This window comes from Paralichthys olivaceus, chromosome 1 (genome assembly GCF_024713975.1).
Source record: "Paralichthys olivaceus isolate ysfri-2021 chromosome 1, ASM2471397v2, whole genome shotgun sequence".
In the NCBI taxonomy this organism is placed as follows: Eukaryota; Metazoa; Chordata; class Actinopteri; order Pleuronectiformes; family Paralichthyidae; genus Paralichthys; species Paralichthys olivaceus.
In genome coordinates this window covers 31,004,693-31,030,865 of record NC_091093.1, presented here as the reverse complement: position 1 = coordinate 31,030,865, position 26,173 = coordinate 31,004,693, and the positions used below count along the sequence as shown (strand labels likewise).

Sequence of the window (26,173 nt, the reverse complement as noted above, 5' to 3'; positions counted from 1 at the left end):
ATGAAGGAACGGACACACAGCTCCTTGCCCTCTGTGCAGCCTGGGGACTTGAGTTGGACAGCTCTTCTTCTACAGGTGTTTTCACTTCCTGTGACAAGAGGGACAAACCATCAGATAAGCTGCAGGGACACTGAAAACCAAGTTTCGTTCACACACAAATCTGACTGTTTAATGACAGGGAACAGGTCAAACCACATAGAATCAGATAATGTTATTATTATTACACGGTTGGAGGACAACTGCCCGACAGACAGACAGACAGACAGACAGACAGACAGAGGAAGAATAAAAACAATAATAATTCGATTGTATTGTTTCATATAACAAGATGTTGGTTCAGATATCAGAGACACATCAGAGCTGCCAAAGCAAAGTGATGAAAGATAAAAAATAAAATGTGTCTTCTCACTGAGTCAGGATCAAACATAAATTCAACCATCTTAACTTAAAGTGGCAGCAATGTCCAGTCTCTTTTTTCTCTTTCTTTTCTGTGTCTCACTCTGTCTCTCTGTCTCTCTGCCATGCGTCTCACTCTGTCTCTCTGTAATGCGTCTCACTCTGTCTCTCTGTCTCTCTGTCATGCGTCTCACTCTGTCTCTCTGTAATGTGTCTCACTCTGTCTCTCTGTAATGCGTCTCACTCTGTCTCTCTGTCATGCGTCTCACTCTGTCTCTCTGTAATGTGTCTCACTCTGTCTCTCTGTCTCTCTGTAATGCGTCTCACTCTGTCTCTCTGTCTCTCTGTCATGCGTCTCACTCTGTCTCTCTGTAATGTGTCTCACTCTGTCTCTCTGTAATGTGTCTCACTCTGTCTCTCTGTAATGCGTCTCACTCTGTCTCTCTGTCTCTCTGTCATGCGTCTCACTCTGTCTCTCTGTAATGTGTCTCACTCTGTCTCTCTGCCATGCGTCTCACTCTGTCTCTCTGTCATACGTCTCACCCTGTGTCTCTACATTGCGTCTCACCCTGTGTCTCTGCCATGCGTCTCTCAACCTGTTGAGGTTGTAAGTTGTATTTTTACATTTTTGTCCTGAAATATCAATTTACCTCTGGGACACAATTATTTCAACCTGGAATCAAAATGCACAGGAGTCAGGCTTGGAATCTAATGCTAAATGCTAAATGTCCAGAGTGAAGCTGATTAGAAAGGACCAGTTTGTTGTTCTGTAAATACAGTTTCCAGACAAACGAGGTCACCATGACCTTATGAGTGTGTTAATGAATGTGATATTGAAAACAAGCATTGATGTATTTCATCACATCATTTATTTTAATTTAGAGAGTGTGGTACCTCTGATGCAACGACGCCATGAAGCAAACCCTAACCCTGCCAAAAGCAGAGCAGCCTACATTTAGAGGTTTAGTTGATTTCGGCTCTTTGTTTAGAATTTTGATGAAACCTCCAAAGTCCCCAAAATGTTGATTTTCATTGGGTGTCCTCCTCTGGACGGACTTGATGCCAAAATTCCCATCTTCACTTACACGAATAGAAAGAAAGATGCTGTTGCACATAATGCACACAAGACACAGAGACAGACAGACAGGCAGACAGACAGAGAAAGAGAGACAGACGGACAGAGAGAGAGAGAGACAGACGGACAGAGAAAGAGAGACAGAGAGACAAACGGACAGAGAAAGAGAGACAGGCAGACAGAGAGAGAGAAAGAGAGACAGAGAAACAGACGGACAGAGAAAGAGAGACAGACAGAGAGAAAGAGGGACAGAGAGACAGACGGACAGAGAAAGAGAGACAGACGGACAGAGAAAGAGAGACAGACAGAGAAAGAGAGACAGACGGACAGAGAAAGAGAGACAGACAGACAGAGAGAGACAGACAGACAGAGAGACAGACGGACAGAGAAAGAGAGACAGACAGACAGAGAGACAGACAGAGAAAGAGAGACAGACGGACAGAGAAAGAGAGACAGACAGAGAGAGAGACAGACAGACAGAGAGACAGACGGACAGAGAAAGAGAGACAGACAGACAGAGAGACAGACAGACAGAGAGACAGACGGACAGACAGAGAAAGAGAGACAGACGGACAGAGAAAGAGAGACAGACAGAGAGAGAGACAGACAGACAGAGAGACAGACGGACAGAGAAAGAGAGACAGACAGACAGAGAGACAGACAGACAGAGAGACAGACGGACAGAGAAAGAGAGACAGACAGACAGAGAAAGAGAGACAGACGGACAGAGAAAGAGAGACAGACAGACAGAGAGAGACAGACAGACAGAGAGACAGACGGACAGAGAAAGAGAGACAGACAGACAGAGAAAGAGAGACAGACGGACAGAGAAAGAGAGACAGACAGACAGAGAAAGAGAGACAGACGGACAGAGAAAGAGAGACAGACAGACAGAGAGAGACAGACAGACAGAGAGACAGACGGACAGAGAAAGAGAGACAGACAGAGAAGATGTTGGCTCGGACCTCAGAGACACATCAGAGCTGCCAAAGCAAAGTACTCAGTCCGTGTCCTCTGACAGGTTTGGTTTCATTCTTGGATTTTAACTGGATTGTTAATCATAAAGTTCTGCAACTTTGCAACAAGAGGGACTTTTATCCTGAAACACTCGGTCGGTAAGAGGCTTCATGGTGGAAACAGCTGCTGCCAAGTTTCTGGTCATGAGGCGAGGACGTCTGTCAGACTCACAGATATCTCAGCCAGCTCGCTCCCGCTCTCATGTCAGAGTTGTTTGATTTTGTTGCTTCTCTTCGTGTGAAGAGGGTGATTCACAGTAAACACCAGGTCAGCCAACGTGCAACAGAGTTGGAAAAGAAATGTGTTGCATGCAGCTCCCACAAAGATATGTGATGTGATAACTCTCGACTCAGTGAAACCCTGATCCGGTCAAGATGATATTTTGCATTTCAGATAACTTTGCCTTTTGTCTTTCTGACATGAGCTGGTCACAGAGAGTGATAAAGACATCTGTGAACACTGACACTTTAGTGATGTGCATCATAACCTGGCAGGGCTCCGTGTGTTGACAGCAACACACCTTCCTAATGACAGCTGATGTCAATCTCACCTGGTAAGGTTTGGAATGTGGACGCATCTAAAATAACTAATTTATATTAGTTTCATCCGCTATTAGTCAAATGCTTGTGTCCAAGTGCCACAGTCCTGCTGCTAAAAGCTGATGTGTGGTCATCTTTTTACAAATCTGTTCAGTTTAGTGACCTCGTCACAGCCTCGTGGCTCAACAAGCAGCCCGGCCCGTCTAGAATCTTCTCAAGCCTCCGATCAGCTGCGCCGACCACAGCTGTAACGTCTTCAAAAGAACACGAGCTGTTTCCTGTAACTGACTGTAGATTGATTGAGGTATGTCGGTTTATCCCAGGTGTGTCTAAGATATTCAGGTTAACCGAGCTGTCACATGGTCACGCCAAAACAATAAGGTCTAAAAATGGCCTTCTTTCAATAAACATTGTCACTGCATCCTGCTGGGCTCAGTGGAATGTTCTGAGCCTTTGTTTCCTCCTAGATCTCAGACACTTACGGTAAATGGGTGCTTGTCGAGCACAACTTTGTAACCTGAAACCGCAAATTAAGAAACAAAGAAAACTACAGAAGACCATTATGCATCAACAAAGTCTGAACCAATGCTGAAAATAAAGATTCACTTTTGTCTACAATTTTATGGCCTGAATGTTTGTATTATTGCTTGAAGCTACCACCCTGTTTATCAATTATCAATTATCAATCAAATACTGGGAAAATGTACGACTGCAAAAACAACATGTGCCCAAGTTCCTGCTCTCAGGACAGAATATTGAACGTTTAGATGAATCATCACATTTAAACCCAGTTTGTACAGACGGCTGCTGATTCCTGACGGACAGCGCTGATGGGATGATCCTGGTGGCCGTCAGTTCACTGATCTGACCAATAAACCAAATAATATCATTGCCATACCACATCCAACTAAGAACAACCAGCAAATCAAATTTTATTTGTATAGCCCATATTAACAAATCACAATTTGTCTCACTGGGCTGAACAAAGTGCGTTCAATTTCCCGTTTACCTTCAACAATATTGAAGATATATATGTTCTAACTTTTTTATGTTGTGGTTTGATTTGTATAAGACGTGTGAGGCAGCAGGCTCTGCTCTGACAGTCAGGGAGTTCATTCAAAACTTTAACTTCATCACGAAAACGTTCGAGTTCCTCCGCTCGGACGATTTCTAATCTATCGTTAGAGCTTGCAACTGGTGAAATTGAGCTCAGTGTCACACATATATGACACAATTGTTTTTTTCCACACACATAAAATTCAAACTCTCATTTCTGAGAAACTACTTTTTTTTTTTTTCAATGGTCAAACTGGTTTTGCAGGTGCTGCATTGTTTTCAATCCGAATGTGCATTCCATCTACTCCAGTCAACAGTATATAAAGATGCTGCAGGTGGATGAGAGGCACCCGGGCACAGACCAGTTCGCTGCACCATGGCTTCCACAGAGGTGCTACTGCTTCAGCTGCTCCTGGTCTCACTGGCGTCTGCGTCACATAACTTTGGGGGAATGGCGACCTACACCTACAGAGGACAGAACCCTGATGGAACGTTTAGGGTAAGAGATGCGATGATGACATAGAGACAATGTCAAGAGTCGTATTCTTCTTCATTATTGTGGTTTTCTTTGGTTTGTGTGGACTTTATTTCTTTTGTTTGATTTTCTAGTTCAGCATCAAGGTCACAAAAAAATTGGAACTATTATAGTAATTTTATAAATTTTACATTATTAATTCTTAAAGATTTGGATGCTGTTAAACTTTTGACTCTTGCCCCTAATTGGCTTGGAACAAAATCTAATTGTTTTTCTATAGCAATTATGTAGGCAAGGTTACAATACAACGACGACATGAATTAAACTTGGTTACCGTGAGTTACCGGCCTTAGTTACCGGCCTCAGGTGGCAGGTGTTGGTTGGAAAATGTTGGAGCAAAGCAGCTAGTAGCTCTGTGAACAGAACATCCTGAGCTTTAAAAAAAAGTTAAAGAATCTTAAATCAATCCTGAATTTAACTGAAGGGAGGAAGTGATGTGAGCGCTGCATCTCATTTTCCTCAGTTTAGCAGAGCAACCACCTGGAGCAACCACCTGGAAGCACAGTGTTCAGTGTGATCTTTCTCTGCAGGTGGACCTTCGCAGCAGGTCAACGTTCAGGTGGTGTGGCTACACTCACTGGTGGCACTGTTACGGGAGCAACTGTGGCAATGTCTCTATAACCCAGTTGGGTTATATCGACGCCAACGCCAACGTATCACGATATGGACACACTTGTGAGATTGAAACCATCACTACGACTGATGTCAGAAGTGACAAACCTTTTCAGATGAGGTAAGTACCGGCTATAGTCACCTGCTATAGTTACAGGCTGTAGTTACCTGCTATAGTTACCTGCTATAGTTACAGGCTATAGTTACCTGCTAAAGTTACCTGCTATAGTTACCTGCTATAGTCACCTGCTATAGTTACCTGCTATAGTTACAGGCTATAGTCACCTGCTATAGTCACCGGCTATAGTTACCTGCTGTAGTTACCTGCTATAGTTACCTGCTATAGTTACCTGCTGTAGTTACCTGCTATAGTTACAGGCTATAGTTACCGTCTATAGTTACCTGCTATAGTCACCGGCTATAGTTACCTGCTGTAGTTACCTGCTATAGTCACCGGCTATAGTTACCTGCTGTAGTTACCTGCTATAGTTACAGGCTATAGTTACAGGCTATAGTTACCTGCTATAGTTACCTGCTATAGTCACCTGCTATAGTCACCTGCTATAGTTACAGGCTATAGTTACCTGCTATAGTTACCTGCTATAGTTACAGGCTATAGTCTATAGTATAGCTTTAGAACTAAATATTTAATATTAACTGTGTTCAATATATTGACTTGATTTCTCCGAATGTTGTCCTGGTGTTGTTGGTAATGTGTGCAGCACCATTGAATCTTCCTCTGTGTATGAGATGTGCTTCATATATAAAACTGCCTCACCTGCTCTTAACATGTATTCACTAATTTATCAACCCTCGTTGACAACAGTCATGTTCACACACCTCGATCTGCTCCACACACACCAGGGCAGATAGCTGCTGCTGGGTGAGTGCGGCCAATCCGGTTCGCAATTGGCATCTGCTGACTGAGGTAGATCTGGGAAAAAGGTCTGACACCAAGCAACCAAACAGATCCCCAGACATCGCCATCCTACCTTTCCTCCGGTAAGTCTCCTGCAGATCCCTGGAACCTTTCGACCTTTAACTCTTTTTTACTAACTCATCATATCGTGTCCATTCAAGAGTTCCTCAGAACTGCCCCAGGACATACAAGCTCACGTCTTTTGATCCTGATGGGGACAAAGTTCGATGTCGATATGGACAAGTCAGGGGGAAGGAGTGCAGCTCTTGCAACCTGCCTTCAGGCTTCCTCTTAGACCAGGTCAGCTGAAAAATCAGATTCTCCATACTTTCTATTTTAATGCATTGATGCTTTGCCTCCCTTGAATAAAAATATTCACATTGATAGGACTCTTGCAAATTGCACTACAACAACACCCGAGCTGACACCAGGGTTCTTGGATTTGAGTTGGTGGTGGAGGATTTCCCACAAGGCTACATCAATCTGCAATACAGAGACGGGTCCAGATCCGTCCGGGCTCCTCTGACTTTGAGGAGAGGAAAGAGAGCAGTCACCTCTTGGTGGTTTCCTACAACCCCAATCCCATACCCAACCACCACTATGGACCCATGGTGGAGGTGGTGGTTTTCTACAACCACAGCCCCAACCACAACCCCAACCCCCACTATGGACCCATGGTGGAGGTGGTGGTTTTCTACAACCACAGCCCCAACCACAACCACAGCCCCAACCACAACCCCAACCCCCACTATGGACCCATGGTGGAGGTGGTGGTTTTCTACAACCACAGCCCCAACCACAACCACAGCCCCAACCACAACCCCAACCCCAACCCCAACCCCCACTATGGACCCATGGTGGAGGTGGTGGTTTTCCACAACCACAGCCCCAACCACAACCCCAACCCCAACCCCAACCCCCATTATGGACCCATGGTGGAGGTGGTGGTTTTCCACAACCACAGCCCCAACCACAAGCCCAACCCCAACCCCAATCCCCACTATGGACCCATGGTGGAGGTGGTGGTTTTCTACAACCACAGCCCTAACCACAACCACAACACCAACACCGACCACAACCACAACCGCGGCCACAACAACAACCACAGCCCCAACCACAACCACAACACCAACACCAACCACAACCACAACCGCGGCCACAACCACAACCGTGGCCACAACCACAACCACAGCCCCAACCACAACCACAGCCCCAACCACAACCACAACCACAACCGCAACCACAACCACAGCCCCAACCACAACCACAGCCCCAACCACAACCACAACCCAAACCACAACCGCGGCCACAACCACAACCGCAGCCCCAACCACAACCACAGCCCCAACCACAACCACAGCCCCAACCACAACCACAGCCCCAACCACAACCAAAATCCAAACCACAACCACGGCCACAACCACTGCTCCTCTCAGCAAACTTCCTCTGCAATTCTCTTTGCTTGGTAAGTATGTTTTTACGTTTCCTGGCACATGACAATTTCTTTAATGAGCCAATTCTTTTTAAGTCCCACCAAGCAGAGGTCCTGTCGCTGCTGCTCTACGCTCAGTGAGATAAAACCACAGCCAATTTAAAAGAAATACTGAGATCATGGCTTCCTGTACTTAATAGAATATTTTGTCTTCAATTACTTATAAGGTTCTTAATGGTCTGACTCCTCAGTTTTTGTGGATCTTTTATACTCAAACAACCCTGCATGTACTTTGAAAGCCTCTGGCAGAATCCTTAAACTGTTCCAGATTCTCGGTTGAGGTCTTCAGGGAACACAGGTTTAGAAAAGAGCCCTGAAGTTCTGGAACATCCTGTCTGAGGAAATACAGCAGAGAGTCAGTAGCTTCATTTGAATCAAACTTTAAAATGTGCTCGTACTGTAACACCCCCCATGATTTGTGTCTTTGTTATTTTGTCATGTATTTTTTTACTTTTACATTGTAAAAAATCACATATATCCCAAAACTCTTGTATTTTTGGCTTTCGAACTAAATGTTTTTCATTTCATGAAAAGTTTAAAAATGACTATTTAGCCTTAGGAGATATTCTTTCAACATAGCAATCATAGGTTTTTGGAGATACTTGGTTTTTACTAAGTTGTTTTTTTTTACTTTTACAACTAACAAAAGACTCCGTAGCACTTTGCTAATAACTGTTCAATACTTATCACACTTTGACATTTTTTAAATTCCAGTGGACCCCCCTGTTCCGTCTTGTCAGGAGGGAGTTTTCCTGCCCAAGTTTCTGCCCCCAACACCTGTAAATGGAGAGCGTTTCCAAGCAGAGGTCAACAAGGAAGTGGCAATCACAGTCAAAGCGCAGGCCACACACGCAACGTAAGTGAAAACCAACATGATTGCTGAGGCCTTGTGGCAACAAAACATCTCAGCAAGCAAGATAACTATATTCTGTTTTCACGCAGAATAAACAATATCGTCGTCAGTGGGCCAATGAATATCACCAAGCACTGGAACACACGTCGGGAGTTTGTCATCAGGTGGACACCGATCCAAAGAGACCTTGGACACCATTACGTGATCTGCTTTGCTGTTGAAGCAGTCCGATCGTGAGTCTGACTTAATTCCTCTAATGACACAATCAGCATGTGCGTTGGAAATCATCGTTTAACTTTTCACATATGTTTGCATATATTTTTCAGATCTGCCATCTATCAGTCCGAGATGAGGTGTGTTCTGGTGGACATCAGGAATGTAATAGGTGAGTCACCAGGATACACCACTGCATTGAAAATGGAACTGTAACTCTAGTGATATAGCAAAGGGTGGAAGAAGTGGTTCCTTGGTCCAGCTGATCCTATTTCAAGAGGCAGGTGGAAGCACAGAAGTCTCCAAACAAGAATCAGAGCCACCACTGAACTGTCAGAATGATTCCCTGCATTGACTCCTTTTGGTTAAAATGATAAATGAAGATGGACGATGCATCTCCTTTTTCTCCTGTGGTCCCTTCTTGCACTTTTGGCTTGCATTCAGAGTTTATGACCACTACCAGAGCCAGCCACCAGGGGGCAGTCATGATGATTTGGCTTCACTTTTGGGCCTCTTAACTTACAGTCTATGTTTTGTTTATGTTTTCTGTGCAACTTAAAGCCGCATTAAGCACTTTTTGACCAGCAGAGGGCAGAAAAACACAGGGCTGAACTAAACATTAATAAGGCTGATGTCGTCATGGTAATCCTGACAACAAAAATAGCTAACATACATCAACATGAAATATAAATTAAATACCAGTAATCACATAGAATATGAATTATATTTCTCTAGATATATACTACGGAAAAGGTTGTGGTTTAAAATGTCCTTCTCTTGTTCCAGTTAAATCCCATGTGATCTGCAGTGAGTCCTCAATGACAGTATCGGTTGAGAAAGCCTCATTCCCTCAACTCCATGAGGATCATCTGAAGCTCAGTGATCCCTCCAACACGGCCTGCAGCCTCCAGAGACAATCCAACAGCACTCACATCATCGCCACCATCCCCCTCAACGCCTGCGGCACTCAGATCGAGGTAACGAGGGCCTCATTTCATCTCATCTCTACACACTGTCAGTTACCAGTGCTGCTTCTTGTTTGTCGGTTACTGCATGAGCACTGAATTCCTAACTTTCTGTCCTGCAGGAAGACGATGACAACCTCATCTTCAAGAACGAAATCACCACGGTGGACAACCCCAGAGACCTGATCACCAGGAAGCACCAGTTGGAGTTGCAGTTCTACTGCCGGTACCCAAAACGAGGAAACGTGTCATTAAGCTTTGTGGTACACAGGAAGAGCATCACGGTGTGGGAGAAGGGCTTCGGCACGTTCACCTACCAGTTTGAGTTCTACCCTAACAACCTGTTCCAAACCATGATCGATCCAAACTCCTATCCTCTGGTGTACGAAATTGGGGACAGGATTTACATGAAGATCGAGGCCACCTCTTCCCTCAACAACACCGAGCTGTTTGTGGAGTCCTGCCAAGCTTCACCATACGACAACCCCAACTACCACCAAACCTACTCCATCTTTGAAAATGGGTAAAACACATTCTACTGTTTGAAGGCAGGTGTCTGTTGTCAGGAGTAAAGGTGACTTCAAGAAAGGATGTAAAATATGTAAAAAGATTTGCAGCTAGCTGGGCCTTTGAACGACAGTGCGAACGATTCCCTGTCATGTCCGTCCTGTACCTGCCCAGGTCCCACCCATACACAAGCTCAGCCAATCAGGCTCAGCTGTCAATCATGATCTCAGCCTGTTATTACATAATCAAATAACTAATTAAAACCAAACTGATGAGAAACTTGAACACTGAAGAAAAATCTGTGAGATAAGAAGTAAAATGACAGAAACCATCTTTGACAAACATTAACTTGACTCAGTTTTTTAGTTTGGTCCATGTCCCATCCAATATGTCTTGTCTTGGTGTCACCAATGCTCCCCCCAGTGGCATTTAGGTGCAGGGGCACTGCTCTCACCATGTTTTTTCCTTTTTCTTACTTTGAAAAGGTGTCAAATTGATCCAACTGTTCAGATCCACTCCCCCGCTCACCAGAAAGAATTCAAGTTCAGCATGGAGGCCTTCAAGTTCATCGGGCTGCACGATCAGGTCAGCAGTGGATTATAACATCTTTTACTTATTCAAAAGGGACAATGTACATTCATTTTATATATATATATATATATATATATATATATATATATTTAAAAAAACATATACGCTGATGCAAAATCCATGATATACAACTTTTAGTAAAACTTAGAGGATTAAAAGGAGACAGAGAAGCCGAACACTCGTACCAATAGTTCAGGGTGAAACAAAGCATTTAGTGATGTTCAGAGATGATGCTTCAGTGTCGATCTTGTAAATCTACCGACAGAGACAGATTTGCTGTTTCCTTCTATTTCCATTCTATACACTGAACTAAGATAACAAGCGCCTGTGACAGTGGAGGTATCTAGCAAGAAAGCGAATTAGCCAAAAAAAACTTGAACTATATCTTTTATTTTTCTGATTGGACAAGTTTTGAAAACCTTTCACAGTAACTGAGGATCAACTAGAGCAGATGTTTGACTCCAGATCTGTACGTCTGCTGACATATCACTGGTTGTGTCCAGGTGTACATCAGCTGCTCAGTCATGATGTGTGAAGCAGGAAACTCCGGCACCAGGTGTTCAAAAGGATGCATGAACTCTACGTTTTCAAGCCCCCGACGCTGGAAGAGAGAGGCTGTCATCCAGAGTGCAAATCATTTCGTTTCCCAGGGGCCATTGCGCTTACGGAGATCGTCAGAGAGCACCAGAGCCTCAGGTATGACACACATGGAGCACACCTGCCTCGTCAGAGTCCCATGGTTGAGTTTAGACAAAGCTCGACTCACTTTGTGTTTTTCTTTTCTTCAGTGACCAACCTGAATCTGAACATGGTGTTCATCGCTGGATGTGTTCTTGCAGCTGTCGGCATGGTCTGCGGAATGATCATGTACAGAGCCAGAGTGTCAAAGGTCCAATACCAACCTTTGCCAACTTTTGAGAATTAAATCAGCAGCGTGTGGAAGTACCTGTTTTATTTTCATTACCTGCACAAAGTCTTTTTTTGTGTTTTTTGCCTGGTGTTGATGTATCTTTTCATGTGCTAATGTAGACAGACTTCATATCAACATCCTTGTGGATGTCTGCAGCTTTTTTAAGATTTAAATTTTATAGTGAACAAATCTGAAAGGTGTGTAGTCTTAACAGGTGGGGGTCTCATGTAGTTTTCTAACTGTTCCATTTGTGCTGTGATACAATGTGATTTAAAACAAGTATTCTGGTTGACATCTGTGTTTTTACTCTCCAAAACACACATTTCTCACGAGTCTCATAACACCTCCTGTGTATAAACTGTATCTCTGTCTCACACACTGAAGTGTTTGTTGAATCGTAAGTCATTCATGTGGGATGGTCGAGTGCTGTTGCTGTAGCTCTGAGTTGTTTATGTACATTAACGAATTAAAGATGTAACCTCCTGATAAAAGTCATCACAAGACCTACCTAAAATTTACAAACTGCCAAATCCAAATGTTTGTCACCTGGAGGAATGAACCAACAGCACGTGATGCTCTTTTTCATGGTCCAAGGGTGGTCACCATGGTGATTCAGGCTGCAGCTTCATCATCATCATCATCGCTTCACCTGACCATTATTTTCTTAATTCATGGAAAAATTCTCAGTTTTGTTTGATCAACAGTCTAAAGCAGATGTGTTGATGTCGCTTTCACTTTTGAAAAACTGGATGATTTTTTAATGTTTGGCTTAAAAATAAACAACAAATACTAATACTGAGTAATTTCCTGTGAGTTCTTTTCCACTCAAATATACTTCTGGTCTAACTACTTGTGCTTCACTTGAATACTATTTTCTGTTTTCCAATTCAAATAAAAACTATATTTATACAATAAGCATAATCAGTCGGTTATCTGATAAAACCCATCACCTTCAAAGCGTGTTCAAAATGCAGACTCTTAACCTAATCTCAAAATCACGATCATCTCTTCCCTATTTCACCCGCCCTTCTCTGCCTGCCTGTTGTTTTAGAAGTGATTTTACAGTTTCACTGTTGACCTTCAGAACACTGCAGGATTTGCCACCAGGCCACTTGGCAGAGCTCCTCAACCAGTCCTCACAAATGTGTAAATCTTCTGCTGAGCACGTGTCAGAAACCCCTCGGTCAAGACTGAAGACCAAAGGTGGAGGGGACCTTGATCAGGGTTGCCAGGTCTGCGGTTTTGTCTCAGGACTGATATTCTTTTTACAGTTCAAAATAAATTATTTTTAAAACCAAATTCTAACTGACTCCAGATCAGCACACCATTGGCCAATGTGATGTTTTGTCACACAGACCTCAAAAATATTTTACCTTCACGTGAAACTTCGCTGTCTGTTTAAACATCATCTCTTTTACTGAATGCTTTTCACGTCATTGTTTCTTGTTTTGTCTTTTTTTTTGCTGTCTTTGATTTTAGATTTCATTGAATATCTTTTTAAATGCTATTGTATTGATTTGCTTCTTTGATTTCTTGTTTTCACTTGTCCTCTTTGTTTTGAAAGGCCCTATATAAATCCTTATTATTAGTAGTAGTAGTATTAGTATATGCTATGACCTTCAGTTACTAGATCTCCGGCAGATATTTGAATGGATGAATGTTTTCACGCATTTTTAGGACCCATAGACATAAAGTGGATGAAGACTCTGCATCATTAATAGAAATTCTACAGTGTTGAAGCACCACAAGATGGTGCTGCTATTCTATGAACAGTGAGTGCAGCAATATGGATCGTTTTTAATCAGAAACTTCATGTGCAGCAGCTGAATGTAGGTCAGGACATTCAGTGGAGAGGGTCTCTGTTCTCAGTGGGTTACATTATCTGTACTAAAGATCCATCCACACACATTTCCTTTATTAGCATGTAAGAAAACCTCTCAGAGGTCATTTCAACGTTGAATTTTATTTTCTATTATATTCTATGGCAATTCTATTTCAGTGTTGTAGGGGACAATATACAACTAAAATACATTATTTTATACTTTGATTGAATTTCTTGTATTTGTGTTGGATATGGTTGATATGTGGATCCATGGGTGATAACTGATAAATATCTTTATTTTAAGAAAATGGCACCAGCTCATTAGTGGTATGGAGGCTGTGGATGAGCTGAGTGACACCTGAGGCTCATGAATGAAGAATCAAAAGGTAATTAGAGATAATAATTAATTGGAGCAGTTTGAACTCTGGTCCTCTCAGAAGCTGCTGCTGCCTCCCCTCCTCCTCCTCCTCCTCCTCCTCCTGTTGCCGGCCCGGGACTCGCTCTCCTCCCGCAGACTCCAGGCTCATGAGGCGCTAGAGACCCGGAGCCCTCCATTGGCTGTCCCGACTGCCGAGGCTGGCTGGCAGTGGCGACCGGGAAGCACCGGACCGACGGACCCCCCCACCCCCACCCTTCGCTGGAAGAAGCCCCAGCGAGCCCCCGCTCCCGGACGGAACCCGGTGGAATACTCGGCCGCGGCTCGCAGCTCTGTCCGCGGAGCAGAATCCTCGATAACGTCGGAAGTTTTCAACACCGCGATGTGGTGACGTGACTCCGCCGAGGCGACGGGAAGCTAACGTTAGCCGACGAGCTAAAGCTGCTGCAGAGATTAAGCGGAGCTGAGGAGTTCCGGGGTTTTTTAAAGAAAAAGAAAAAGAAAAAGCTCCTTTGCTGTTTCGGATCATGTGAGATTCACGGACGCGACGTCTTCGGTCATGTTGTCCACTTTCATGTCGCAGCCAGCGGGTCTTTAGGTTCGCGTCTGGCCGAAGTTAGGAACCTGAAAACTAGCACAGCGTCGGCTAACTAGCGGGCTAGTAGCTAACACCCAGACTGACTTCAAGCCAAGAGGCTCCGGGTTAGCTCGCGAGGCTACAGCTGTTTCCACGTCACCTCGCCGCGTTCTCCTCGAGCACTTTAACTTTCATTTGAGGACGCGTGTTAAGTTTTAAAGCTCAAACTCAGACACGTCACTTCCACATCCAGGTATGCTATCATCGCCCCCCCAGCGCCAGCGCACTTCATGCTAGCCTGCTAACGCGGCGGAGTTAGCCGGCCAAAGTTGGAGTACTGCCCCGGTCCCTGCTCACTTTATGTCGGGGTTCGCTGCGAGGCCTTCAGGAAATGGTCCCCTCCTCGCAGCCTCGTCGTCCCCGCCTGTGAGGAGAGTTTCCACCCGCTGAGGGACTCGATACGTGTGAGTTGAAGCTCGGTCGGCCGGTGACACGCAGCGGATCACCGGGACTGTGTTTGCACGGCGTCGCAGAATAACGTGGCTCACGGAGACACCTGAACTTCTTCATCCAAGGTGAGCCGCAGGAACACCGGGCACAAGGTCACGGTTCCTCCTCCACGTGACCCACCGTGGTACAGAGTTGTGTGATTGAGGTGAAGCCTCATCTGTCTGAGGTGTCATCAGTAATTATCCACGTTACACTTTGAGAAGAGTCACATGTGGTGTTGCCCTCGCTCGTTTGAAGTCTTTTAAAGTGAAGGTGTCCTGCCTCCACATCCTCTTCCTGTCTGTCATCTTTACTTTTTGACGTCTGCCATGTCCACACTAAGTCTGGACCCACCATCTGTCACTGGATGCTGAGTGACCCTCCCCCTCATAAACACAGTGGCTCGGTGGCTTGACCTGTATATGGAGCGTTGCTTTTGTATGTTATAAATCCCAGTGACGTGTTTACCTGTCAAACCTGCGTTGTTGTAGGTAAATAAACGCGGCATGGTTCATTTGTGTGTCACGAGCACGGCCCAGCTCCTGAACACAGTTGCCGGACGGTGCCCTGAACCAAATACAGTGGTTTCTGAAAGCAAATGGCTTTCGGTGTCTCAGGTGATGCAGGACACTAAGATGAATGGAGGCGGGGGGGCGGTTTGGCTTGTCCCACTTGTAAATTGTTGTCCCTCGTAGGTATGTAAATCCAGCTCACATGATTGTTGGCTTTTTGTTGAACCCCTCAGTCTGCAGGGTGGCTCTAATTCCTCCGACCTTCCGGCCTCAGACACCACACAGCCGTCTTAGTTGCCTGTGATTTATTTAACCCTCTGTCTTCTTTTCCAAACAATTCCCATGTAGCTGAACTACTCTGTTACTGTGTTCTAGTTGTAGTCAACCATTACCAACAATCATTGAGCAGGGTCAGCTGATGTGACTGAGCTTTCCATGATGGTTAGGTGGTGTGGTGTTCTGTGGGCTGATGTTGTGTCTGTAATGTCAGCTTTTAAACTTTTCAACTTGCCCACTGTTGTAACTCCACTGTGTCAGGAGCAGACTGCTTTAGTTTACAGCCTGAACGTTCAACCAAATTGAAAAACACTCACATTTACAATGAAGCCCCCGATGTGTGAGTTGCACATTTCAATTCATTGAGACGAGGATGTGCAAGACATCGTCCCCACAAAATGAACTGGTTACAGTTCTCATTGTTTCCTTCATCTTTTCGTCCACGTTCTTTAGTGTTTGTTTTGGAGATTGAATGAAAACGGAGAATTTCCAACCAAAACAAATTCAGATTTGCTCGCACAAGTCAAATCAGTGTACGTTCAGACTTTTACATTTCTGTGGGTTTTTTAGTTTATTGTGCATAAATTGCAGATGTCAGTGATAAAAAACATTTTGCTCCTGTAGTGTGTGTGTGTCTTACATTCTGCTTGTGCAAGAAATCATAGGAGAGAGTTTTCACAGTTGTAGTGAATGTAATTTGCCAGAGAACCTCCCTTTCATAAGGGAAGAGTTAGTCTGTTATACGAATGAAATGTTATAGTTCACAAACTGTCCATGCTCCCAGCTCTGTGTTGTTCCTCTCTCTACCCCCCCTCATTCTTGTCTCATGTTTGTAGATGATGTGCGAGGTGATGCCCACCATCAGTGAGGCCGAAGGGCCCGGTGGGATCGGCAGCAGCGGCCGACGGGGCTCCGGCTCCCCGCTGCAGTCTGACTCAGAGGGTCACTTTGAGTCGCTGATGGTGTCCATGCTGGAGGAGCGGGATCGTCTTCTTGAGACTCTGAGGGAGTCTCAGGAGAACCTGGGCTTGACGCAGGGCAAACTGCACGAAGTGAGCCACGAAAGAGACTCGCTGCAGAGACAACTCAACACTGCTTTGCCGCAGGTAAGCCCGAGAGCACGTCCTTCATTTTCTCTGGAAAACACAGGAATGGAGTTGGATGATTACAATGTGTACGTGGAGATGATGGAGACTTGTCCGCTGCTAAATGATGGTTGTAATAAGAGATCACGTTCAGAAAGCAGACAGGTGCGTGACGAGGCTCTACTCATTGTGTTGGACTGATGAACAGTCACGCTATCAGCCTGCTTTCTGAATGATATCAAATCAATCGCCAGTTAAATGTTTAGTTTTCATTTCAGCCATATCTTTTTATCATGTGCACACTCTCTCTCCTGATCGCCCCTCTTAAGCTGCCTTTAGACATGAACTGCGGAGACACTTTCTCCGGACGAGGTGCACGTGTGAACGTAAATGTCCAAGTGAGAGCATCTGGATGATCTATGATTTGTTTACTTATTGTCATCACAACGTTATCACATGTTTTCCTGATATCATGCAGCCGTATTTATTTTCCGTTCCTTGTTGTCGTCCCATTTTTTTACCAAAGCTTGGAACAGAGGGACCCTAAATATTGTCTTGACCAGCGTCACTGTTTCAGTGAGACTGGGGTGTTACTTAAAAAACACACCAGTGCCCTTTGGAGCACCTTTCCCGCCTGAGTCCTCGCAGCATTTTTAGCCCAAGTGTCAGTTTCACTTTTGGATGACGGCTCTTGCAGATCTTTGGCTCCCACTGTGGACAAAGTGGTACCAGAGTCTGGCTTGGTTTTGTGCGTTGTATGGTTCGCTGATTGCAATGTGCAGCGGGGTGTGCACCAAGGCAAATTAGGCCCACCGTGGCACGCTATAATCATGGAGAAGTCTAATTTAATAAATATCATAATGACCGATCAAAGTCCTCCGAGAGAAAGAAAGAAAGGATTCTGTTTTTTAGAAAGTGTTGCACTGCAGGTGTGTTTATTTCTCACGTTAAATTATTCCACATGTCAGAGGAATAATGTAACATGGTACATTATTGCAATGCTTATTGCAAAATATGAAAACCTCAGCACTACTGTGCATACAATTAATATGAAATAAGCTTCTTACAGTAATTAGAGTCATAACTCTACTCCTGTTTCTGCTATTTGCATAATGCGGAGGGAGTCTCGATCCCAGCTTTGTCCATCTGCTTGCAGCGCTCTGTTATATTATTGACTCATGTTTCTACCTGCTGTGGTCTTAAATTTAAAACAAAGGGATCAAGTTTCCACCTTTCAATGATGCATAAGAGGCAGGCAATCAGCTTAGTGTAGCTTTGGTTGAACCAGCGTCCAGTTTTATAAAGTTAACACGGTGTTTCTCTTCTACCTCATCACGTCCCATCTCTCGTGGAACATCACATTCTAGGAAGTGATGTCAAACACACAAGTGTGGGATGCTGAGGCCTCACTCTGCTGCATTGTGAGAATAAATATACACTGATAAACATGTCGAAATAGAGAATAGTCATCAGTAGCATTCACACAGACTAGCTCCAGGCAAGCGCGTGTTCAGTGTTTGTTGAACTGATGGAAGTATTAGCGGTGAACTGATGTTTGCATACTATGTAAAGTGACGGCTGCGTGTGCGTTGTGGAACAGCTTGCTTTTCATTTCGCCGCCCATGTTATCAGGTTAGAGCAGCCACGTTGCCGACGTGGGCCGTCAGTGAGCTGAGCTGCTCTTCTAGGGAGCGCAGTTTTAATGTCTGGCTGTGGAATTAACTCACAAACATCTATATTTGCAGCACTTTCTCTTCCTGTTACAAAGTAAAAGCACTCTAAAGTTTGTGTTGACTGAATCCATTCATGTGTTTTCGGACTTGAAGATGCTTGTCTTCACCCTGTAGAGTTCTTGCATTTAGTTGAGTTCTCAGACCTACTTTAATTCAAAGTGCTGCAGTGGTTATACCAGAAGGCTACACACTGTAAAAACAACAGATGACACACAGTAAATCAGCGTCACAGCCTTCATACACCTCACATGCACCCAGTGTGACTCAGGAGTAAGAAGTCCAAATGTCATTATTCTTAATTCATTCTCAAATGTTCACACACACACACAATTCATTAAATTGGATCAGTAGTAGTACCCTATATACAATGAGTAAGGATTTGTTCAGGCTGAAAAGATAAAGGTATTAAGAGGATGTAATCCTGTTGACAGAGGAGCATTTCAAAAACATCCTCATGCATTGGTCTGAAAAAGGTTCAAGGTACAACGTATCTTAGAAAGATCACAGACGAGCATATTGGAAAAGGTTTCTAATCTCAGTCTTGTTGTCAGTAATGAACGACTAAGGTTTAAATCTCCTTTCTCCTCATTTTCTTCATCATAGAAATAACATGGGTCTTCAGTCAGGCTATGGAGTTTATACGTGTGCTTGCACACACGGCTGCTTCTGTGTTGTCAGCTGATCTTCTTGGCTATCCGCCCAGCCTCCTGGGATTTGTATTTGGAAGACAAGAAAATCTAGCTGTTAGAACACGGAGAGACACTTCGTCTGCTGTAATCTGGAGTTAATTCACTTCACAAAATTGTTTCGTTTTCAGCAAAGTTTGATTTTAAATTTCCAAACCAAAACTCCTTTTTGGTACTTTTTGAGGAATTTGATGACCTTATATTTACGAAAACCTGACACCACCACATGTGTCTCTATTTGTCTGCCAGTACGGCTCTCTTGTTTTGATCTCTTGTTGAGGAGAGAATACCAGATTCAGTTTTCCTGAAAGGATCTGACGGTTTTAGACTTTAGTCGTGGATTGAAGAAGAAAGTTCGTGTGAACAGAACTTTTAATAATATGTTTTAGTAATAACTTTAATGGCACTTTTCATCACAAGTGCTTTACAACAAACAATATGAAATTTACAAAGTAAACTTACAGATAGTAAAAGTCATAGACATCATACGACAAAGGTCTTTTGATAAAGACGTGTTTTAAGTCTAATCTCTTCTGGCAGATTAACAGTGTGTTTGCAGTAAAAACCTAATAACCCACGTGCCTGATAACTGTAAACACCTTCTTATTAACCTTTAAGATGAATGAAGCTGGAGCCGCTGTGTTGTGTTGAGTCTGGCTCCTCAGGCGGGAGAAGGTAGGTGAAGGGGAGGTGCAGTTCTCTCTCTTGTTCCCTTCGTCCTGGTGCAAGAACCCTTTGACTGGAATGCACAAACATTCCAGAGCAGCTTGCTCACACGTCAGCAGCTTCTCCAAACTCCAGTGGTGCCCCGTCGGATGGTGCTTTCTTCTTCTTTTGTAATCAGTGCACAGGCCAGATTAGACCGAGTCCCCATCAATCAAATATCCTCTTGTGGATTGTTTACTTGCAGCAGTTTTAATGGATATATATTCTCTGTTAACCTAATGCAAGTTTAGGGCCCAAGTGTTACAGTAAAGTATATTTCAGAGCGTCTCTGTCAGCCGTGGCTTTTAATAGTTTTGCTTGAAGTGGGCATCGCTGGGTGTGTGTGTGTCTGTCAACAGTGAATTTCCAGCTGCGTTCACACAACTGCTGCAAAGATTGTTGAGGCAGTGAAAGAAACACGAGTGGCAGCAGTTAGCAACGCGCTCAACGTCACTTCAGTCATATGTTTTCACATTTTCTCACCAGACATCGAGCAGCACTCATGGACTGTCCTTTCCTCACGCCTCACTTTATAGACAGGATGGATGAATTCTTCTGTATCTCATCTTGAACCTGTGTGATGGTGTGCCAGTACTTTATAAATGTAGGGTTTTAGTGCATGTAAGTCTGTACGCAGTATTTTTCAGGGTGTCTCAAATTGTCTTAAATTATATTTTACAGATAAATTATTGTGCCCAGCATTGTGACTGTGTTTCTGGTTGAGGTTATGAGGTCTCGCTGCCTCTTCCAGCCTCTTTGTGAACACGGGGAAATGTAAGTTGAACAATAAGTAGTTTGAGAATGATGAGTTCTTGTGGACGTGTTAATGAAGCAAACTGTGGTGTGTATTAGACAGTGGGGATCAAGACGTGGGAGTCAAACGCTCAGAAGTGTGTTAACTTGGAACAGATATACTTGGAACTATCTTGGTGTGTGTTCCCATAACAAGCTTGTTCTTAAATTTCATTTCAAGTGGTTTTAAAAAGGTCTTAAAATCTTAAACTTCATTTGTTGACTCCCTGATGTTTTATCAAGCATGTGAGTCAAATAGAAAGAGACCTCTGAGCTCCTCTCACATCCTCCTCTGCTTCTTAGCTTCACGTGTGATAGTTGATGTGTCAGATGATTGGACTTCCTGTGTCAGTGACTGGCGGGTGTAACTTGTGTGCGTGTGTCCAGCAGCTTACATGTAAACTATGGAGGCCTCAGAGACGTCTGTTCCAAAAGTTTCACTTCAAGTGTTGAATTGTCTCAGACCACAAACAGCTCTGGGTGGGGGGGTGTTGCTTCATGTACCATTTAGACACTAGAGCTGCTTTCAGACATGATAATCTCCTGAAACAATCCGGACCAGCTGTATGTGAGAACACAAATGTTCGAGTCAGTTTCTCCTGTCGCTAGTAAAAACTGTGGATAACGTCCGAATGAGCCGATGGGAGAACACAGGAGGAGATTCTCCGAAGGATTCGCCGCCAGCGAGTGTTTATATTAAGGCGACATGTCACAAGATGTTAATTTAGGAAGATGATGAGGTCAGAGAGGTTTTTGTGATAAGAGCAAACGCTGGTGTCGATGTGCTGTAAACGAAATCACCCGATCTCTGCAGCAGAGTTTGTACGTTATGTCCTGCCTGCTTCATTCTGCACCACCCCTCACCTTAACGCTGCAGAGAGTTCAGAGAGCTGCAGTGTTCATATGTGAAAGAAGAACTCCTGAGAATGTCCGGACCCCATCTTACGGACATTATCGGGAGTTAATGGGTGCAAAGTGCTTTCCACACATGAACTGAAAACCTGAATTTATCTAGGCTTCTCCTGGAGGAGCTGTCACAGCACAGCTCCTCCACAGCAGGAGAACAGGCGTGTCGATGAAGTCTCTATCATACCTCCTTCATGCTTCACTCGGGTGCCACCCCTTACTTTTACCAGAGAGCAGGTGAGAACATGTCTCGTGTTGTGGGCGACGTGTTCGACAGGGCATCTCATGTGAGTTAATGGGAGTGAAATAAATCCAGTAGACCTGGTGTGAGTAATACTCGATCCCTCAGATGACCATCGTTGTTTCTCTTGCACAGTATTTGAGGATTTGTCTGCACTCACTGTGACTCATTTGATTCAAAAACACTGCAGTCAGGTTCATAAGACAATATTAATCCTCCACAATCTTGAGGTACACAGAGGATAGTGTTTTGCGATTTGTCTGCAAATCCTCTGTGAAGCCCCTTGTAACTGAATATTTGAAAAGTGACGTATGAAAAAAAGATTATTATTATATTTTGCTCCTTATTTTGAAGGAGCTTGTCGACCCCACTCACCACATTTTATATTCCACTCTGCGGCACAATGGCACGAATTGAGGAAGCACGGTGGTAAACCAGAGAAACAAAGAATGACTTGTTCCACTCAGCGTCATGAAAGTGAGGGAGAGTGTTGTCTTTTGCCAAATGTGAAGTGAAATAGTAACACAAAGGGAAACAGACGGCAGCGGCCGTGCTGCTCCTCTGTTTAGTTTGGCCCCAGACCTGACAGCGTTCTGCCGGCAGCTTCCTACAACCTTTACCAAGCGCTCCCTCAGTCTCTACAGGGTCTTTGTGTTGTGTTGTGTTTAAAGCACTGATTTATTGAAGAACTTGGTATTAACTGTTGTGGGTTCCTAGATTTATTAATTTAAGTTCCGACTCTCAACTTCTTCGTTCTTTGTCCTTCATTCTCCGTATGTATTTGTTTTTTGAAATGTTTTACCCGAGCCACATACACCAATGATAGAAATCATCATGTTCTTACAAGGTTTGTAAAAATACGTCTTGTATGTTTATTTCTTTAAATTCACTGGTATCAGATCAGTTCTACGCAAAAGTCAAGGTAACGTACTGGGTACCAACGAGAATAATATGCTGACAGGTAAATGTTTGCAGTAAACTAAACTTCACGCAGCATTTAGGAGGAGAAAATGAATTCATTTCATAAAACAAACATTTGTTTTTCTGTGTCAGGAAGCAGAATCAATGAAATCTATACAATGCTCAACCCTTTAGCTCGATTTCTCTAGTTCTACATGGACACGAGTACTAGAGCTTGTCATCATGGGATGTCTTCCTATCCACGGATGACCAGGTAGTGTGGGCGTTTACTGAATACACACTTATGAAGATTTAGATTGAGTGGGGGGGGGGGGGGGTGCATTGGGTAAGGACAATACAGTCAGGACATTGGTGAAAGTATTTATATATGAATACTTATATTCATGAAGTGTGTCGGACTGCACCTGAAGTAAGACCTGCTACAACTCTAATGATGATTTCACCTTTTGTAAAAGAGGTGTTGTGAACGAGCAGCTCCTTTAAATTGACTTTGTCCTCGTGTGTGTGTGTGTGTGTGTGTGTTTGGGCAGCAGGCTAGGCAGCTCTGAATAGGAGCCATTGTGGCGTCTAATTAGTTTTTGACGGTGAGTCCTCCTCCAGGAGAACAGATGCCCTCTGCACAGTGTCAGATTTCAGCACACGCTATAAGCTTTTAAGAACGGCTAAAGTCATTATGTAGGAGGTAGGCCTGTTGGTTCCGATCTCAGTTCCAAACGCAGCACAGTCTGGCGGAGGTAGGGCGCTGGGGAGAAATGGGGCCTATTCTCAGGCCTATTCATCATTTGCCAACTCCGTGACGTGCACCGGGACTTAAATCGAGCGCAGTCTTAAGCACAACGTTAATAAATAAGTGCTATAAAGGTTTGAAGAGGAAACAGAGGGGTTCAGTGTAGTTTGGCAGCATCCTGTGGAGATGAGAGTTGTGACGGTGCGTGTGCTCTGAATTTAACTGGTTTCAAAAACAATGGGTCATAATAGACACAAGATATTTAGTTTAGATATCTGGAGTGGGGAAAGATTCCGTCCTTTAGATAGTGAGTTCTGCTCCTGTTTGTTGGGGCTCATTCATTAAGTGTTTTATTCTAGTGTGAGTGCAGGTGAGTACGTTTGTCATTCAGTTTCTCCACTGACGTTTCAGAAAATCCTCATTATAGAGTTTTAATCCTGGAACCGGGCTGACCAGCCACAAGGTGAATCCTGACCGTCAAACATTTCATTCAGAACAATTTCTGTCACAAAGAAGTGGATATGAAACAGACAATTATTAGAATTTCTGTGGAGATAGAATGGGGGTGAAAATGTTTTTGCGAATTGCACCTTTTGAAAAACCAAGCTCATGTCCCCATATGTTTATATTTTAATGCTGAAAACTACATTTGGTTTTGGAGGACAAAGGTAATTTCTGTGTTATTACATTATTATGCTCCTGTTTTTCCGCAGCCGCTCCCAATCCGTCAGATTCATTAGCGGTACTATAAGACAGGAAGTGGTTTCACTGCCACAGAGGTGCAGAGAGGAAGGCGTCGAGTACAGCCATCCCTGAAAAGCCTCGGCGTCCCTCTGTGTTTTGGTACACTGTTCCTTTAATAGGTTGGCACACATATTCACGTCCCCCCCTAATCCCCTCCCCTGTTCTAAGGCTTACAGCTCAGCTCCGTCCACTTCGAACCAGCGTGTCACTCGTCTACACTGAGCCAGGCACCAGTTTCTCTGCTGCAGGGAGGAATGGGATCAGGCTCCGGTGCCCACGATTATGTTCACATATGGAAAAGCTTTATTCGATCTACATTTAACTGTTTAAACTGATTAAACTGTTAAATTCAAATTCACAATATCAAATTCACCATGTCCATATTTTTCGTTCTGAAATCGTAAATAAATATGACCTCACGATGGTTAAATCACGTTAATCAGTTGCACACAGACTCACAAACGTAGATTTTTGGGGTAAAAAGTTGTGGAAGGGTTTGATTTGCTGTTGAAGTCGTTCCAGAAAGTTGTCTGAGCTGTTAACAGAAATGAGTTTTCTTCTTTTTAATGTCTCAGCGCTGATAGCAAATCAAACGGACTCCCTTGTTGTCCTTGTTCCCGACGGCTTCTCAGGATCGGATTGATCCAATGACGTGAGACGAACATTTTATCTCCTACAGAACAAATAGTAATAAAAACCCATCAGACTCGATGTGCACGGTTTCTGTGCATGATGATTTTTATTAGATGATTGATTTAAAAAAAAAAAGAGAGAAAGAAGTGGCCTTTAATCAGATAATTGATTGATTGAAAATGATTCTACTGTACTTTGATGATTAATTATGAATTTCAGTCATAAACTGTACAAGGAAGATGATTTGCTGTTTTTAGGGACATTTTAAACGATCAGTTGATGATTCAAATGTTTATTTCAGCTGTAGTTAAACGTTCTGAGCAAATAAACACAATTTTAAAGTTGATGGCGACACTCCGCTATTTTAAATGCAGCACTAAAATTTGTAATGATTATTTATGGGGTGTTGAATTTTCTGGCGCCTGTTGTCACGTCTAAAACACTAAAGGTCTGCAACGCAGGTAGATTATGTTTATAACTGATTGTAAATCATAAATTTATCTGCTTTAATAGCCAGTGAGCCTTGTACAGGCTTTTCTGTGGCTACATTTTCCCTTGGCTGAAATGATTTAACCACACTTTGACCACGAAGGATCAATCTTGTCCATTATCTGTGTGTGACCAGTTACGAAACATCAGGGTAAAGAAGAGAAGGTCATAAATGGTACAGAGAGCCTGAGAGAAATCTGAATGTTTCTGTACAAGTCAACCTCAGCGTCTGCTCAGGAATGTAGAAAGTACTCCACTCTGTAATTACCAGCGGGCCCGCCTCTTCTGGCCCGTCATTGGCCGGCAGAGAGCGGAGATCCCGGCTGCAGCCAATAGCGGAGGCTCTCTCTGACTCCTTCAGAGGAGCAGAATCTGTGCCAGTCGCTGGAAAAGCTCAGAGGCTGAAGTGAAGGGAGAATAGCTGTGGTGGTGACTGAAAAGAACGATCAGTTCCAGCAGTCACCCCCCACCCTCTCTCTCTTTCACACACACACACACACACACACACACACACACACACAGAAGAAACGTAGCAAGAAGGCTTCTACACTCAGGGTGCTCTGCCACAGGGCAAAAAAAATCAGGATGGCACATTCTGTAGGTCCAACCATGCATGTAATTCCTAAAAGCAGTGTGTGTGTGTGTGTGTGTGTGTGTGTATGGAACTGCATTTGTCTGAATAGAACCTCAGACATGAAAGTGGTGTCACGTATATTGGAACAAGTGTAAAAACAAAACAGAAGTGTGTACTGCCGTCTTTTTCTATGGTGATTTGACGG

At 43.8% G+C, this 26,173-nt stretch overlaps 2 protein-coding genes across 19 annotated transcripts in view; both read left to right on the top strand.

The window, feature by feature from the left end:
• Positions 1-4,423: 4,423 nt before the first annotated feature.
• LOC109641739 (uncharacterized) lies at positions 4,424-12,479 on the top strand. The gene is made up of 13 exons (XM_020106275.2): positions 4,424-4,582; positions 5,149-5,351; positions 6,095-6,232; positions 6,311-6,449; positions 6,537-7,614; positions 8,356-8,497; positions 8,584-8,727; positions 8,821-8,879; positions 9,494-9,684; positions 9,795-10,195; positions 10,665-10,764; positions 11,274-11,466; positions 11,559-12,479. The coding sequence occupies exons 1-13, from the start codon at positions 4,460-4,462 to the stop codon at positions 11,693-11,695; spliced, it is 3,048 nt and encodes a 1,015-aa protein (XP_019961834.2). The 5' UTR covers positions 4,424-4,459; the 3' UTR covers positions 11,696-12,479.
• A 1,504-nt stretch (positions 12,480-13,983) lies between these two features.
• Positions 13,984-26,173, top strand: part of ppfia1 (PTPRF interacting protein alpha 1) — a 35,187-nt gene continuing 22,997 nt past the window's right edge. For 14 of the 18 annotated variants that reach the window (XM_069527732.1, XM_069527756.1, XM_069527717.1 and 11 more), the window contains exons 1-2: positions 13,996-15,030; positions 16,569-16,838. In XM_069527732.1, coding sequence (XP_069383833.1) covers positions 16,569-16,838 — 270 coding nt within the window. In that variant the 5' untranslated portion in view covers positions 13,996-15,030. Of the gene's footprint in view, positions 15,031-16,568; positions 16,839-26,173 lie in introns of all 18 variants that reach the window. The other 4 variants (XM_069527738.1, XM_069527715.1, XM_069527749.1 and 1 more) reach the window with 2 other exon arrangements.

Excerpts from the sequence above, each read along its gene's own strand:
- LOC109641739 (XM_020106275.2), top strand. The coding sequence starts at position 4,460 with ATGGCTTCCACAGAGGTGCTACTGCTTCAGCTGCTCCTGGTCTCACTG. Across the intron at positions 9,685-9,794 it reads CCTGCGGCACTCAGATCGAG|GAAGACGATGACAACCTCAT; the intron begins GTAACGAGGGCC and ends TCTGTCCTGCAG. Across the intron at positions 11,467-11,558 it reads AGAGAGCACCAGAGCCTCAG|TGACCAACCTGAATCTGAAC; the intron begins GTATGACACACA and ends TCTTTTCTTCAG.